Source organism: Carassius carassius, chromosome 20 (genome assembly GCF_963082965.1).
Source record: "Carassius carassius chromosome 20, fCarCar2.1, whole genome shotgun sequence".
Lineage (NCBI taxonomy): Eukaryota > Metazoa > Chordata > Actinopteri > Cypriniformes > Cyprinidae > Carassius > Carassius carassius.
The window spans coordinates 7,235,282-7,252,612 of record NC_081774.1 but is presented as its reverse complement, the minus strand read 5'-3'; the positions used below and the strand labels follow the sequence as shown (position 1 = coordinate 7,252,612).

The following is a 17,331-nucleotide window of genomic DNA, read 5'->3' as shown; positions in this document are numbered from 1 at the left end:
ATTATAGGACCTAAAAACTATGCTTGTAATAACCTAGAACACTGTCTAAGACTTGATGGTTGCTCTGTCAATTCTTCGTCATCAGTTAGGAACCTAGGTGTGCTACTTGATCGCAATCTTTCCTTAGAAAGCCACGTTTCTAGCATTTGTAAAACTGCATTTTTCCATCTCAAAAATATATCTAAAATACGGCCTATGCTCTCAATGTCAAATGCAGCAATGTTAATCTATGCATTTATGACCTCAAGGTTAGATTATTGTAATGCTTTATTGGGTGGTTGTTCTGCACGCTTAGTAAACAAACTACAGCTAGTCCAAAATGCAGCAGCAAGAGTTCTTACTAGAACCAGGAAGTATGACCATATTAGCCCGGTCCTGTCAACACTGCACTGGCTCCCTATCAAGCATCGCATAGATTTTAAAATATTGCTTATTACTTATAAAGCCCTGAATGGTTTAGCACCTCAGTATTTGAATGAGCTCCTTTTACATTATAATCCTCTACGTCCGCTACGTTCTCAAAACTCAGGCAATTTGATAATACCTAGAATATCAAAATCAACTGCAGGCGGCAGATCCTTTTCCTATTTGGCGCCCAAACTCTGGAATAACCTACCTAACATTCTTCGGGAGGCAGACACACTCTTGCAGTTTAAATCTAGATTAAAGACCCATCTCTTTAACCTGGCATACACATAACATACTAATATGCTTTTATTATCCAAATCCGTTAAAGGATTTTTAGGCTGCATTAATTAGGTAAACCGGAACCGGAAACACTTCCCATAACAACCCATGTACTTGCTACATCATTAGAAGAATGGCATCTACGCTAATATTTGTCTGTTTCTCTCTTGTTCCGAGGTCACCGTGGCCACCAGATCCAGTCTGTGTCCAGATCAGAGGGTCACTGCAGTCACCCGGATCCAGTACGTATCCAGACCAGATGGTGGATCAGCACCTAGAAAGGACCTCTACATCCCTGAAAGACAGCGGAGACCAGGACAACTAGAGCCCCAGATACAGATCCCCTGTAAAGACCTTGTCTCAGAGGAGCACCAGGACAAGACCACAGGAAACAGATGATTCTTCTGCACAATCTGACTTTGCTGCAGCCTGGAATTGAACTACTGGTTTCGTCTGGTCAGAGGAGAACTGGCCCCCCAACTGAGCCTGGTTTCTCCCAAGGTTTTTTTCTCCATTCTGTCACCGATGGAGTTTCGGTTCCTTGCCGCTGTCGCCTCTGGCTTGCTTAGTTGGGGACACTTCATCTACAGCGATATCGTTGACTTGAATTGCAAATAAATGCACAGACACTATTTAACTGAACAGAGATGACATAACTGAATCCAATGATGAACTGCCTTTAACTATCATTTTTGCATTATTGACACTGTTTTCCTAATGAATGTTGTTCAGTTGCTTTGACGCAATGTATTTTGTTAAAGCGCTATATAAATAAAGGTGACATTGACATTGACATATATATATATATATATATATATATATATATATATATATATATATATATATATATATATATATATATATATATACACACACAAACACACACATTACAGCAGAACTGTTTCCAACACTCATAATAAATCATCATATTAGAATGATTTCTAAAGGATCATGTGATAGACCGGATGTCACATGTGACACTGAAGAATGGAGTAATGATGCTGAAAATTCAGCTTTGCATCACAGAAATAAATGATAATTTAAAGTATAATAAATTGAAAACAAATTATTTTAAATTGTAATAATATATCACAATATTACATTTTTTTCTGTATTTTTGATCAAATAAATGCAGGCTTGATGAGCAGAAGAAACTTCTTTCAAAAACATTAAAAATAGTAATGTTTCCAAACGTTTGGCCTGTACTGTATCCCCCCAAAACTGCACAACTGTAGAGTAAAACATTAATAAAAAAGTGATAATAAAAAATGCGTCTTAAAACTGACATGATTGTACAAAATCACAGTCTGGGGACTCAGAACTCAGAACAACTGCTAACATTAAGTTTAAGGTAAAAATAACTGCCATGAAATTATAGTATCTTACTCCTATGCAATAAATTGTTCATTCACTACATCTCTTTACCTCTGTCTTTATCCTCTTCTCTTCTTTTTGGCACTGTATCTATCGCAGACTATGCTCATTTATAATGTGTCATGTAAATTCGGCCTTCCGTCACAATCAGGAAACTTTCACCGTGTCTAGAACTGGCGCGAGCTGCCAGGCCCGTTTCTACGAGCTGTGTGTTAACAAAAGCAGTGCTGTCTACATTGGATGCGGCGTCGGGCACGCTACACAACAAATTACCAACAACTGATCGTGCGCGCGCTCTGTTTCTGACGCACTTCAAGCACTCGATGGGCCAAGTAGGGCTCGCTGCAGCGAGACGCTCCTCCGATGGGCGGGGGGGAGATTGAAGAACCGGACTTTTTTTTTTTTTTGCTTTATTTGGTAGTATTTCGAATTAATGGTTTTTAAATAGTAGCCTATTATAAAAAAAAAATTGTAAAAGAAAAAAAAAAAAAAATTCACTCGTTCACTCATTCTGGCGCCCCTATGGATGACCGCCTATGCCGCGGGCCGGTGTTCTGTCGATTTGTGCTGCCTTGTCGAAAAATGCTACCTCCCATTAAAACCAATGGTAGCATAATTCGATAGCGAAAAGTGTTACCTATAAGATTTTGCTTCATGCATGATATTAATAAGGTGTGAGGCTTTATTAACATGTACACCTACCCCAACCCTAAACCTACCCTTACAGTATGATAAATACAGTGTTGGTAGCATAATCTGATAGGTAGCATTATTTGTCAGAACACCGGCCCTGCGCGTGATTCAATAAATCAGACAGTGAGTCAAGTTAACAATAAACAACTGCATTATAATGAAGGCTTTGTAAAACTGTACAGTTTTTAGCTTTATAAACAACATACTCGCTTCTATCTACACCAACAACGCACACATTTCCTATCATCAGAGTAGGTATGGGGCGGGGCGACATTGTGCAGCCCCGCCCCAGGTGCAGCCCCTCCTCGATCTGCAGGCTGCAGCCCAATGTACTTGCCACAGCTTGCAAAACAATGAAAAGTTTCAGTTTAGAGAAATCGAAACTAAGCTTAAGCTGTTGGGTGTCTCTCTATCTGTGAGTGCACGTACAATGGCAGGAACTAATATTTCAGTAGCTCAGTTAAATTGTTCAATCTGTCTGAATCTGACGGATCCAGTGACCCTCACCTGTGGACACAGTTACTGTGTGAGCTGTATTACAGGCTGCTGGGATCAGGACGATCAGAAGGGAGTCTACAGCTGCCCTCAGTGCAGACAGACCTTCACTCCAAGACCTGTTTTAGGTAAAAACACCATGCTGGCTGAAGTGCTGGAGAATCTGAGGAAGAGAAAACTAGAAGCTGCTCAACTTGATCACTGTTATGCTGAATCTGGAAATGTGGAGTGTGATGTCTGTACTGGGGAGAAAAAAAAAGCCATCAAGTCCTGTCTGGTGTGTCTGAACTCTTACTGTCAAAACCATTTTGAATGTCATGAAGAACTTCACCCAGGAAAACGACATAAAGTCACTGATGTCGCTGGACAACTGCAGGAGATGATCTGCACTCAGCATGAAAAGTTGAAGGAAATTTTCTGTCGTACTGATCAGTGCTGTATATGTTATCTTTGTATGTTGGATGAACATAAAAAACATGACACTGTATCAGCTGGAGCAGAGAGGACTAAGAAACAGGTATGAACTCAATAGCTGTGCTGCATAATATATCTGCATAATAGGATCTCATGAAGCTTTTGTACTTGAGACAATTAACTTAAAATTCAATAGTTATTTTATCATGTAGCTTTATTTATATGGGTTATTGTCTGTTTTGTTTTTCTGCAGACACAATTGGATGAGATACAAAGAAAATTCCAGAAGAGAATCCAGGAGAGAGAGACAGAGCTTGAGGAGCTGAGAGAGTCTGTAGAGTCTTACAAGGTGAGTTTTGAGTAGAAGAACAACTGCTGTCTGCTGAAGAAGATCTGTTTGAGACTCAGTTAAGACTCTCCTCCAGTCAGTCAGTGAGGAGCCAGAGCTGGAGCTCCTTCATTCCCACTGAAGCCCACTGTGGGGAACAGGCTGTGTGAGGCAGCAGTAAGAGCTGAATGAACGGACTGATTCTGATGCTTCTCTCTCTGTGTGTCCTAACAGCGCTCTGCACAGACAGCAGTGGAGGACACTGAGAGGATCTTTACTGAGCTGATCCGCTCCATTGAGAGAAGGCACTCTGAGGTGACACAGCTGATCAGAGATCAGGAAAAGACTGCAGTGAGTCGAGCTGAAGAACAACTGAAACGACTGGAGCAGGAGATTAAAGACCTGAGGAGAAGAGACACTGAGCTGGAGCAGCTTTCACACACAGAGAACCACATCCATTTTCTCCAGGTAACAGAGATCTGACTAACAGAACAGTGGTCTTCAGAGGGAAGAGCATGTTGTACAGAGACTGTGTTTGTAAGTGTTTCTGTGTCATTAGCTAATGTTTCTTTTGTGTCTTTGTGTCTGGGTAGAGTTTCCAGTCTCTCTCTGTTTCTCCAGGATCTAAAGAAACACCCAGCATCACTGTCAGCTCTTGCCTTTCTTTTAATGATGTTGGTAAATCTGTGTCTTATCTAAGAAAAAAACTTGAACATTTCTGCAGAGAGGATATTGAAAAGATTCATGGTAAAGGTAAAGTACTGATAATTAATTTACTCTTAGAAATAAATGATGAATCAAAGTCTCATGCAGCAAGGCTTTCAATGGCTAGCATAAAGTCTGGTTCTTTTCTGTACTGCCCCACCCCTTGCCCAAGCAGCAAGTTCCGTTTGCTCCGGTATAGTTAAAGGTTTTGTTCACCCAAAAATGAAAATTAGCCCATAAATTACTTACCCTCAATGCATCCTAGTTGTATATGACTTTCTTCTTTCAGACGAATTAATTTAATTAAAACGTAATAATAATTTTTATTTAGCTTGCACTCTCTATTGTACATGGAAGCAGCCCCTGATGGATGACGTGTGGAGGTCGGCTTTGCGCATGTGCCGCTCAGAAGTGACAAACCTGGAAGTGCAGGGGAGAGATCTAAACAGAACAATGGTCACTAATTAGAATCAATTCACTACAGAAGGTCTTTGTTCACTCCCCAGAGCCATGTTAGACAATTTATTTATTGATGGGCGCTTTTTATTTAACTTCTTTTGGACCGATGCACTGCAACACCCACTGAGTGGCATTAAACAGCTTGAAAGATCAAAGACAATTTTTAATATAACTCTGACTGGATTCGTCTGAAAGAAGAAAGTCATATACACCTAGGACGAGGGTGAGTAATTTATGGGCTAATTCTTTGGGTGAACTAACCCTTTAAGGATGGCGTCAATATTGCCATATCAATTTAAGCCATATTCAGACCCTGAAAATATTGAACAAGAGGATCGCGCAGAACCTATATATATATATATATATGGTGGTTCGTTATTGTGGTTTTGATTTATTTATTTTTTTGCTAAATCACATTTTAGATAGGATGTCAACAACCGCTTAAAAATAACAGAATTTACCATGTACAGATGAGTTCAACGGTTATACGGTTTTTTGAACAGTTTTATGAAAGTGATATTCAGCCAAGTATGGTGACCCATACTCAGAATTTGTGCTCTGCTTTTAACCCATCCAAAGTGCACACACACACAGAGCAGTGATAACACACAAACACTGTGAACACACACCCAGAGCAGTGGGCAGCCATTTATGCTGAGGCGCCCGGGGAGCAGTTGGGGGTTCAGTGCCTTGCTCAAGGGCACCTAAGTCATGGTATTGCAGGTGGAGAGAGAACTGTACATGCACTCCCCCAACCCACAATTCCTGCCAGCCCGAGGCTTGAACTCACAACCTTTCGATTGGGAGTCCAACTCTCTAACCATTAGGCCACGACTTCCCTTTATTGTCTCATAATTGAAGTGTAAATTCTGCAGATTACAGTACATCATTGCCCAATATTGTACTGTCAGCAATTTATAAAAAAGTTTTCATAATTGTAGCAAACCCAGAAAAAAACGCTGTAGTCCAAATGAGCCGTTCATAGTATTCCATGAAAAGGGATTTTTTTTAAACGAATCATCTCCCTTTAGAGTGCACTTTGAGATTTGTAACTTTGTAGATCTTTTTTATGCCCAAAACATAAACATTTCACATTAAATAAAATTAAAAAGTGAAAATGCATGATAGGACCCCTTTAAGATGCATGTATTAATATGCATTTGTATTAATATGCATTTGTATTAATACAGAAAATGTGTTGATTTCCATAGCAAAATATATTGAGATCATTCCCAACCCTGAATTCAAGACAAGGGATGAGTTTCTACAGTGTAAGTTACTAAACAAACAAGCACACACAAAACACACTTCTTCACATTCAGATTTTGATCTACAAGATTTGCTACAATGAAAATCGCATCATCTGATATCAAAAGTCAGCCTGTTTTCCATTCAATTTGGTGATGTAAGTGATTGTCCTTTTGAATGCTATACATAAAATGTCCCTACAAGTGACTTTGAGCTGTGCTTGTTACATTTAAAGCTAAATTAGTTTTTATTGTTCTAACACAACTGATTTGTATTAATATTTTAAAGTGATATTTCATATTAAGATATTGTGTTTTGTCTCCATCAGATTTCTTCCAGTTCACAGTGGATTCAAACACAGTTCATAAAAACCTCCATCTGTCTAAAGGGAACAGAGTAATTACTTACACTTTCAGAGACCAGCAATATCCTGATCATTCTGACAGATTTGATACTGCAGAGCAGGCATTGTGTGAAGAGAGTGTGTGTGGACGCTCTTACTGGGAAGTGGAGTGGAGTGGTCGGGTGGAAATGTCAGTGTCATATAAGAGCATCAGCAGGAAGGGACAAGATGATGATGATGGTAGTGGTGACAACAATGAAAAGGACAAAAATGAAGAAGATGATAATAATTATGACACATGTGAATTTGGACGTAATGATCAGTCCTGGAGTTTGTTCTGCTCTGACTCCGGTTGCTCATTCTGGCACAATAACAAAGGGACTAAACTCCCTGCAGTCTCCAGATCTTCTAGAATAGGAGTGTATGTGGATCACGGTGCAGGGACTCTGTCCTTCTTCAGTGTCTCTGACACAATGACCCTCATTCACAGAGTCCACACCACATTCATTCAGCCTCTCTATCCTGGGTTTATGAATTATAATGACTCAATTGTGAAACTGTGTGAGATATCAAAATATTAATACATTCTGTAAACTGTGAAAATAACCAATAACAAGCTTTAAACAATAAATCAATACTACAGCTGAAATGTTATTAAAAACAAGTTCAGGACATATTATTGGAGCTTAAATGTTTCATCAGATTGATTTAATAAAGGTTAATAAATAATAGGGCCTAGAATCATTTGTGTTTACAGACATTGTGAAATAAATGTTTTCAGACAATTTTGTTGCATTGTTTTTCTTTCACTGAACATAAGGGATGAGGAATGAGAATAAGATTCCAATATTATTAGAGAGGACCTGACTTTTTTTTTTGTCATGGAAATTCTGCCTCTACTGATTTGTCTTATAATATATTCTTACAGAGAAACCATAATTTTATTATGGTGTTTGTACTAAAATTCTGGTAACTAAAGGTAGGTCTATGCATTTTACCTTATTATATTTCTAAGTGTGAGCCCCAAAATGCTAAAACTTAAAACATGCTAACAAGTTCACCTAATAAAAGTCTTTTAGAAAAATTATACCAACTTGTTAACACCTTTAAAACACTCGCATTGTGTAAACACTTAATAGAAATATAATGTTTGCAGCATGTTAGCATTGTGTTTAAACGTTAGAATCTTGCCAGTTAAATGTCAGTTCATGTTAGTGATGAGCTAGCTACATGCTAAACAAAACAATGCTAGTTAGATAGTAATCATATGTTAGCAACATGTTATAATATGCTAGTCGTATGTTAGCAATGTGTAATGCTAACAATGTGGTAAATCATGTTAGCAATACAAAAAAAATCATAAAGCAATAATGGTACTAAATGTTACATGCAATGTTAAATCTAGCAACTACTATTGTGTTTAAACGTAAAGATTAAATAGATTTTAATAGATGGATTAAAAGGTTGTTTCATTGTTTTCAAGTAGGCTACCCATTTAATATTTGACCAAGTGAGAATACATGACCTGTTTAAAGGGCACTGCAAAATATCACAGGTACTACAACCATTAATTATATAAATGGATAAAAAATTATATAAATGTTTTTATTTTTTTATTTAATTATGTAAAAGGTGTTTGCAATCATGTGAAGGAGCACGGGATAAGTGAAATTCAACAGGCTTATGTTATGCTTATCTTTGTGTTGTACTACTTCTATTTCTGTGTTCTAGGCTGTTGAGTTGCTGTATGTATCTGTGTTTTGCTGAGAGAGTCTGTAGAGTCTTACAAGGTGAGTTTTGAGCAGAAGAGCAACTGCTGTCTGCTGAAGAAGATCTGTTTGAGACTCAGTTAGTTTTCCTCCAGTCAGTGAGGAGCCAGTGCTGGAGCTCCTTCAGTCCCACTGAAGCCCACTGTGGGAACAGGCTGTGTGAGGCAGCAGTAAGAGCTGAGTGAATGGACTGATTCTGATGCTTCTCTCTCTGTGTGTCCTAACAGTGCTCTGTTTGTGCAAATGTGTCTGCCAAATGCATAAATGTAATTATTTATGTTATTCACATTTAAAGGTGCACTCATTCACAAAGGAAGAACGAAAAAGTCTTCAAATGATTGACAATGCTGTGGCGATTACAATTGGCGATTACAAATGAGCATTACAATTAGCGTACACAACAGATTTTTTTTTATATACAAAATATGCCATCTAGTGGTCGTGTTTTTTTACTGCAACATTTACATGATGCGATAAAGAACCAGGAAATGTTTCAATTCAGAGAAATCAAAACTTAACTGCTGTCGATCTGTTGCGGAAGTCCCTCTAGCTGTGAGTGTGTGCTGTAAAATGGCAGAATCCAGTGTTCCTTTGGCTCAGAATCAGTTCAACTGTTCAATCTGTCTAAATCAACTGACGGATCCAGTGGTCATTCCCTGTGGACACAGTTACTGTAGGAGCTGTATTACAGGCTGCTGGGATCAGGACGATCAGAAGGGAGTCTACAGCTGCCCTCAGTGCAGACAGACCTTCACTCCAAGACCTGTTTTAGGTGAAAACACTATGCTGATTAAAGTGGAGGATAATCTGAGGAAGAGAAAACTAGAAGCAGCTCAATTTGATCATTGTTGTGAACTTGGAGATGTGGAGTGTGATGTCTGTACTGGGGAGAAAAATAAAGCCATCAAGTCCTGTCTGGTGTGTCTGAACTCTTACTGTCAAAATCATTTTGAACGTCATGAAGAATTTCACCCAGGAAAGCGGCACAAAGTGACGAATGCCACTAGAAGACTGCAGGAGATGATCTGCCCTCAACATGATAAACTGCTGGAGATTTTCTGTCGTACTGACCAGCACTGTATATGCTATTTGTGTATGTTGGATGAACACAAAAACCATGACCATGTATCAGCTGCAGCAGAGAGGACTGAGAAACAGGTATGACTTTAGTAGTTGTGCTGCATAATGTCTCTTCACAATCAGTGTTGGGGAAAGTTTCTTTTAAAAGTAATGCATTACAATATAGAAGAAAGTTCAACACATTTCAGCAATAAATAAGAAGCACAAATGTTTATTAGTAATTTTTGCTTATTAGTATGGTTGAATTGGATCAATTAAGGGCAGCAGAAAAAAATGGTTAATAAAATGGGATTAAATACATAAAGGATATTTGTGTTATTTAAAATTTAATTATTGCAGGGTTGCATCACATTATAAGTTGCATTTAGCTGTTTTCATTATTTTTGAGGAAAACGGATTTATTTATTTTATTTTTTTGCGAATGAATGTAGTTCTAGAATAAATGTGAACATGCATTAATTAATGAGATTAATGCATGTTCATATTTATTCTAGAACTACAGTGACATCTTACTCACGATTTCTCTCAATACAGGGACAGAATAGCTGTCAATCAATTGTTTGTTTTGATTTTCTGCAGACACAGTTGGAAGAAATGCAAAGAAAATTCCAGAAGAGAATCCAGGAGAGAGAGACAGAGCTTGAGGAGCTGAGAGAGTCTGTAGAGTCTTACAAGGTTGGTTTTGAGCAGAAAAACTGCTGTCTGCTGAAGAAGATCTGTTTGAGACTCAGTTAGGACTCTCCTCCAGTCAGTCAGTGAGGAGCCAGTGCTGGAGCTCCTTCAGTCCCACTGAAGCCCACTGTGGGGAACAGGCTGTGTGAGGCAGCAGTAAGAGCTGAATGAACGGACTGATTCTGATGCTTCTCTCTCTGTGTGTCCTAACAGCGCTCTGCACAGACAGCAGTGGAGGACACTGAGAGGATCTTTACTGAGCTGATCCGCTCCATTGAGAGAAGCCGCTCTGAGGTGAGACAGCTGATCAGAGATCAGGAAAAGACTGCAGTGAGTCGAGCTGAAGAACAACTGAAGCGACTGGAGCAGGAGATTGAAGACCTGAGGAGGAGAGACGCTGAGGTGGACAAGCTTTCACACACAGACCTTCACATCCATTTCCTCCAGGTAACAGGGATCTGACAAACAGAACAGTGGTCTTTAGTGGTCTAAGAGAAGAGCATGTTTTACAAAGATTGTGTTTCTATCAAATGCATTTATATCTCTTGTTTCTATTGTGTCTTGTGTCTGTGTAGAGTTTCCAGTCTCTCTCTGCCCCTCCTGGATCTACAGACTCATTCAACATCACTTACAGTTCTCATTGCACTTTTGATGATGTTGAAAATTCTGTGTCTCATCTAAGAGAAGAACTGGATCATTTCTGCAGAGAGAAAATACAAAAGATTCATAAAATAGGTAAAGCATTGACCATTAATTTACTTTCAGAAATAAGCAATGCATTACACAATCTAATGAAGCAAGACTTTTATATAAAGTTTGGTTCATTCTGTGCCTTAATCTGACCACAACAGTATATGTAAAGTGTCCAGCATAAAATATAAAGATCATGACCATAATTATAGACCTGTGACCAATAAAGTAGAAACTTATTTAAATAATGGCACAGTAGTGTAGTAGTCACAGTAGTAGGGCTCAGTTCTTGGACTATTTCTCTTCTCTGTCTACATGGCATCATTAGGTTCTGTCATTCAGTCTTCACTCCCTTATTGTTAGCACACTTGCCTCATGTTGGCTGTCACTGTACAAAATGTATTAAACAGATAGTTTAACCAAAAATGAACATTCTGTCATCTCACCCTCATGTCGTTCCAAACCTGTAAGACCTTCGTTCATCTTCAGAACACAAATTAAAATATTTCTGGTTAAATCCGAGAGCTCTCTGAAACTGCATAGCCAGTAATGCAACTGAAATGATCCCAGGTCCAGAAATGTAGTAAGGACATCCATAAAATAATCTTTGTGACATCAGTGGTTTATCTGTAATTTTCAAGGCTATGAGAATACTTTTCCTGTGTAAAGAAAACAAAAATAATTACTTTATTCAACAATTCTTCTCCTCCAGATGTATTTTGCCATTATTACGAGTACTATGATGCACGTAAACAAACTTTCCTCTGCACAACTGACAGAATTTTCATTTTTGGGTGAACTATCCCTTTAAAAATATATATTTTATTATCACACTAAATATGTTTTAATTCCCATAGCAAAATATATTGAGATTATCCCCATCCCTGAATGCAAGACAAGGGACGAGTTTCTGCAGTGTAAGTTACTAAGCAAAAACAAGCAAGCACACACTCACAAAACACACTTCTTTACATTCAGATATTGATCTTCAAGATTTGCCATGATGATAATTTCATCATCTGATATCAGTAGTCAGTCAATGTTTTCCAATCAATTTTAAAGGTGCTGTAAGTGATTGTTCTTTTAAATACCACACATGCTGTAGTTTTTGTAACCACAAATGACTATGAGCTGTGCTTTTTAGCAGATCAAAACACTTCAAACGTGTGTTTTGATGCAGTTTACAGAGAAGGCATGTGGTTAGTGAACAGGAAAAGTTTGCAAGACACCTAACAATGCTCACAGCCACCTCTAAGCCTCGCCCGCGCAGAAGTACATGCCGTGCACAAGTAGAAATCAGTTGAGACAGCATTTTGATTGAAATCTAGTGAAAGAACTGTAATGCTCTGGGAAATAGAAAAAGTTAATAGAGAGAGAATGATCTGCACCAATTCAGTCGCTGTAGAAACCGAATACTTAAATGGTTTCAGATGAAATAGCTCAACACGAGAGCCAACTCAAATGCAAGGACATAAAAAAATAAAATAAAACCTTGTGTATTAAAGAAGAGTGGTGGAAACAGCTGATGATGGGCACTGAAAGTTAACAAAACTCAATTTACAGTCACACACAGGTGTATTGTGCAAACTGAAGCCTACTTCATAGGGATGTTTAGATAACTATAAGAAATCAGGTTATATTAAAATATATTAAGTTAGGCCTATATTATAAACCTAATAAATAATTTATGAGCATTATCTGCTTCATTTTTTTCATATTATATTATATTATATTATATTATATTATATTATATTATATTATATTATATTATATTATATTATATTATATTGTATTATATTATATTATATTATATTATATTATATTATATTATATTATATTATATTATATTATATTATACACTTCTGCTCAAAAGTTTGGCATTAGTAAGATAATGTTTTTTTAACTGAGTCTCTTATGCTCATCCATGCTGTATTTATTTGATAAAAAAATAAAGAAAAACTGTAATATTGTGAAATATTCTTGCAATTTTTAATATTGGTTTGCTATTTTAATATACTTTAAAATATAATTTATTCCTGTGAATCAAAGCCTGATTTTCAGCAGTATATATTGTAACACAACATTTCTACTTTGAACGAACACTGTTCTTTTTTTACTTTTTTATTTTAGAATCCTGGAAAAAGTATCACTTGTCCAAAAAAGTATTAAGCAGCACAACTGTTCTCCAACATTGATTATAAATCAGCATATTAGAATGATTTCTGAACGATCATGTGACACTGAAGACTGGAGTAAAGGCTGCTGAAAATCAGGCTTTGCTTCACAGGAATAAATTATATTTTAAAGTATATTAAAATAAAAAACTTTTATTTTAAATTAAAATTATATTTCATAATATTATTTTGTGAAATAATATTCAGTATTTTGATCAAATAGATACAGCCTTGATGAGCATAAGAAACATATTTGAAAGATTTTACTGATCCCAAACAAGTTAATGACAGTGTATTTATATTTATACTGTAAAAAATGTTTTCTCAGGTAACATAAAATGTACAACTTTTGATAACATCAAGGGTCAAAGCAAATATAAATTGCACATTAAAGTTAAAAGTTAAAAACAATTTGTACTGGTCCGGGTGTTTTTGGAATGTCCACCCAATAGTGAAATGTTTTGCTCAGCCAGAAAAAAAAATGAGAGGGAACATTGCTCACAGCACCTTTGTTTATGTTTTTATTGTTTTTTATTGTTTTAACAATGGAGATTTCCTATTTACATTTCATTAGATTGCATTTTGTTTCTATCAGATTTCTTCCAGTTCACAGTGGATTCAAACACAGTTCATAAAAACCTCCATCTGTCTAAAGGGAACAGAGTAATTACTTACACTGACACAGACCAGCAATATCCTGATCATTCTGACAGATTTGATACTCTGCAGCAAGTGTTGTGTGAAGAGAGTGTGTGTGGACGCTCTTACTGGGAAGTGGAGTGGAGTGGACAGGTGGAAATATCAGTGTCGTACAAGAGCATCAGCAGAAAAATACGGGGCGATGATAATGATTACAACCATGATAGTTATGACAAGTCTGACTTTGGATTTAATGATCAGTCTTGGTGTTTGTTCTGCTCTGACTCCAGTTGCTCATTCTGGCACAATAACAAAGAGACTGAACTCCCTGAGGTCTCCAGATCTTCTAGAATAGGAGTGTATGTGGATCACGGTGCAGGAACTCTGTCCTTCTACAGTGTCTCTGACACAATGACCCTCATTCACAGAGTACAGGCCACATTCACTCAACCTCTCTATCCTGGGTTTGGGGTTTATAGTGTATCAGCTGTAAAACTGGTATCAAAATAGAGGATACATACAGTAGATGGTCAAAATAATAATTCTGTCAACCTGCTTTAAAGGGTTAGTTCACCCAAAAATAAAAATTAGCCCATAAATTACTCACCCTCAAGTCATTCTAGGTGTATATGTAAATATGTATACTTTTTTCTTTCAGAAGAATCCAGTCAGAGTTATTTTAAAAATTCTCTTTGATCTTCCAAGGTGTTTGATGCCACTCAACGGTGGTTGCAGTGCATCATACCAAAAGAAGTTAAATAAAAAGCACCCATCCTTAATAAAAAGTGTCTCATACAGCTCCAGGGGGTTAACAAAGTTCTCCTGTAGCGAGTTTTTGCTTTTTTGTAAGAAAAATAACCATATGTAAAACACAGTAATCAATTCAGAGTAGAGTCTAGATTAAAGTGATTATTACATTTTGAAAATGGATATTTTTCTTACAAAAACACATCGATTCACTACAGGAGGTCTTTGTTCACCCCGCCCGGAGCCATGTGAGACACTTTTTTTTAGTGGATGGGTGCTTTTTATTTTACTTCTTTTGGACTGATGTACTGTGACACTCGCTGAGTGGCATTAAACAGCTTGAAAGAGCAAAGACAATTTTTAATATAACTCCGACTAGATTTGTTTGAAAGAAGAAAGTCATATACACCTAGGATGACTTGAAGGTGAGTAATTTATGAGCTAATTTTAATTTCTGGGTGAACTAACCCTTTAAACTAGAGATCGACCGATACATCAATTTGCCAATAATTTTCCCAATATTTCAGCATTTTTACCATAATCGGATATCGGTTTTGTTATATCGGATTCACCGATAAATGTCGCCATCTTGTGAGTGTTTTGAGAATTGCGCGCAGGATCGTCATTGCAGCGCATCTGAGGGCAGACAAGAAAACAACAACGGCGTGCACTGGTAAAGCATACTTGCCTTGCTGTAATTAGTAAACTTTTTTAATATAACAGCCGTAATGCAACAAATTAGATGTCTTACATAAATGCCTGATATGAAGGTTAGTTCATGCAGCTTGGCTCTAAGAAATACGAACTCACAGAGTCACATAGGCTAAGTAATCCATCAAGTCCTGTAAATAATAAGTCATGTCACAAAGACGTAACTTTGCATGAATTAAATAATACAGATATGAATGAGCGCATGTTGGAAATAAAGCACTGGATTTAATTCTCTCTCTGTTATCTGTATAAGTCTTGTGAAGTTGCTTCCAAATTGCTGTTCATATTGCTGTTTGAGTTGATGCTCAGGAAATGCTCCAGCATGGCCACTGCATGTAACATTTAATATTTAACAGTAAAATAAAATATAATTAATCAAATATCTTAATAAAATATCTCCTTTTGAAGTGAGCTTTGTAACTCTGCAGATCTTTTTTATGCTCAAACAGCAACACTACAGACTAAAGTTGAAAAAGGGAAAAAGCATAATAAGACCCCTTTAAAACACCCTAAATTATAATTTACCATAACCATTTTTTTGCTAATAAACATCTAAATACACTTTTAATCATTCATATAAATACAGAAATTAATAATTTATTATCTCCGTGATTGAACACAGTTTAGTTCTGTGTAAATGCAGAAACAGCGCTTTGTCAGCAGGTACAGTATTTCAGAACTAATGACAAAAAAATTGTTAACAATTTTGATATAATATACCAGTTGAGAAATGCAATAAAATGTGATGTTTTGTTTGATATATTCCAATATCCACAGAATATTAATCAGTTACTAATTTACATTATCCAGCTAAGTACTTTTCACTCTTTAGCTTATTCAATTGTTTATAAACTGACTAAAACTGTAGTTTAAAATGATTAAATTATTAAATTTCTGCCAAGTTGATGTGACTCATTAGACATGCTACATTTTTCATCTTTTTTGCTTATTGCTTATTGTTAATATTTGTGTTGCTTCTACTGCTTTTTATAAATATGTTTTTATTGTTGCTTTATTTTGTATTCATGGAGGGTGTGATTGTTATAAAAAAATGGTTTGTTCAGTTCAGTGGTGTTTTAATCATTGTGTCAAAAACAGTAACAGGAAATAAATATCGGTTCTGCATATCGATTATCAGGCACATAAACATGCAAATAACTGGTATCAGTTATAAAAAAATCTGTATGAGTTGATATTATTGGTAGTATTGATATATGAAATTAATACTACACTGATAAAAATGATTTTGTGGTCAAGTAAATACTACATGAAAACAAGTTTAATTTCTACATTAATTTAGTTCAGATAAGAATAAAAAAGTAAAAACTATATTAGTACTTAATTTAAGCTTGTAGAAAGTATAAGTATATCTTACTTGGAATGGTTTATGTTTACGAGAATTCTTTAAGAAAATATCAATGTTTTGATCCTGTTATTCCCATCATGCACTGGGTCATGAATTAAAAATGTAAAAAAATGCGGGTTGTATTTACACTGTTTTATGGTTGTTTTTGAAGTTAGGTTCAGTAACTTACAATTTTGTGACATGTTGAGTTTATTTTCTACTCAAACAAACAGTATCCACTGATTGTACCGTCATTGCAATTGAATAAAGTTAAAGATGCAATCTGCTGATTGTCCTGCACGTGACCACATAAATCTGTCTCCTTACGATGCACTTAGGGCTTTACAATTACTCCAGAGCACTCGTAGATCTACAATGATTTTCAAGTGCTTCTTAAGTTACGAAGCTTTTGGGAAATGCAGCCCAGAGTGATTAAATACACTCGTAAAGACCAGCTGTATCCTGATCATCCAGACATATTTGATCGCTGGTCACACACAGGTGTTGTGTAGAGCGAGAGAGAGAGATAGTGTGAGGACACTGTTACTTGGAAGAGGTTGAGTGGAGTTGTGAGATGGGTATATCAGTGTCATTTACATTAAGAGCATCAGCAGGAAGGGACGGGGAAAGGAGTGTAGATTTGGACGTAATGATCAGTGGTGTTTTTTCTCCTCTGACTCCAGCTGCACATTCTGGCACAATAACGAAAGGACTAAATTCCTTGTAGTCTCCAGCTCTTCTAGAATAGGAGTGTATGT

The 17,331-nt window shown here is 36.7% G+C and overlaps 2 protein-coding genes across 2 annotated transcripts; both read left to right on the top strand.

Annotated features, from left to right (window-relative positions):
- The first annotated feature begins 3,088 nt into the window (after positions 1-3,088).
- Positions 3,089-7,512, top strand: LOC132096185 (tripartite motif-containing protein 16-like). Its single transcript, XM_059501425.1, has 6 exons — positions 3,089-3,766; positions 3,917-4,012; positions 4,226-4,459; positions 4,585-4,744; positions 6,367-6,426; positions 6,732-7,512. Exons 1-6 carry the CDS (start codon positions 3,185-3,187, stop codon positions 7,325-7,327), a joined length of 1,728 nt encoding a protein of 575 aa, XP_059357408.1. The 5' UTR covers positions 3,089-3,184; the 3' UTR covers positions 7,328-7,512.
- A 1,536-nt stretch (positions 7,513-9,048) lies between these two features.
- On the top strand, positions 9,049-14,442 carry LOC132096186 (tripartite motif-containing protein 16-like). The gene is made up of 6 exons (XM_059501426.1): positions 9,049-9,673; positions 10,175-10,270; positions 10,481-10,714; positions 10,843-11,002; positions 11,815-11,874; positions 13,727-14,442. Exons 1-6 carry the CDS (start codon positions 9,086-9,088, stop codon positions 14,278-14,280), a joined length of 1,692 nt encoding a protein of 563 aa, XP_059357409.1. The 5' UTR covers positions 9,049-9,085; the 3' UTR covers positions 14,281-14,442.
- Positions 14,443-17,331: the final 2,889 nt, after the last annotated feature.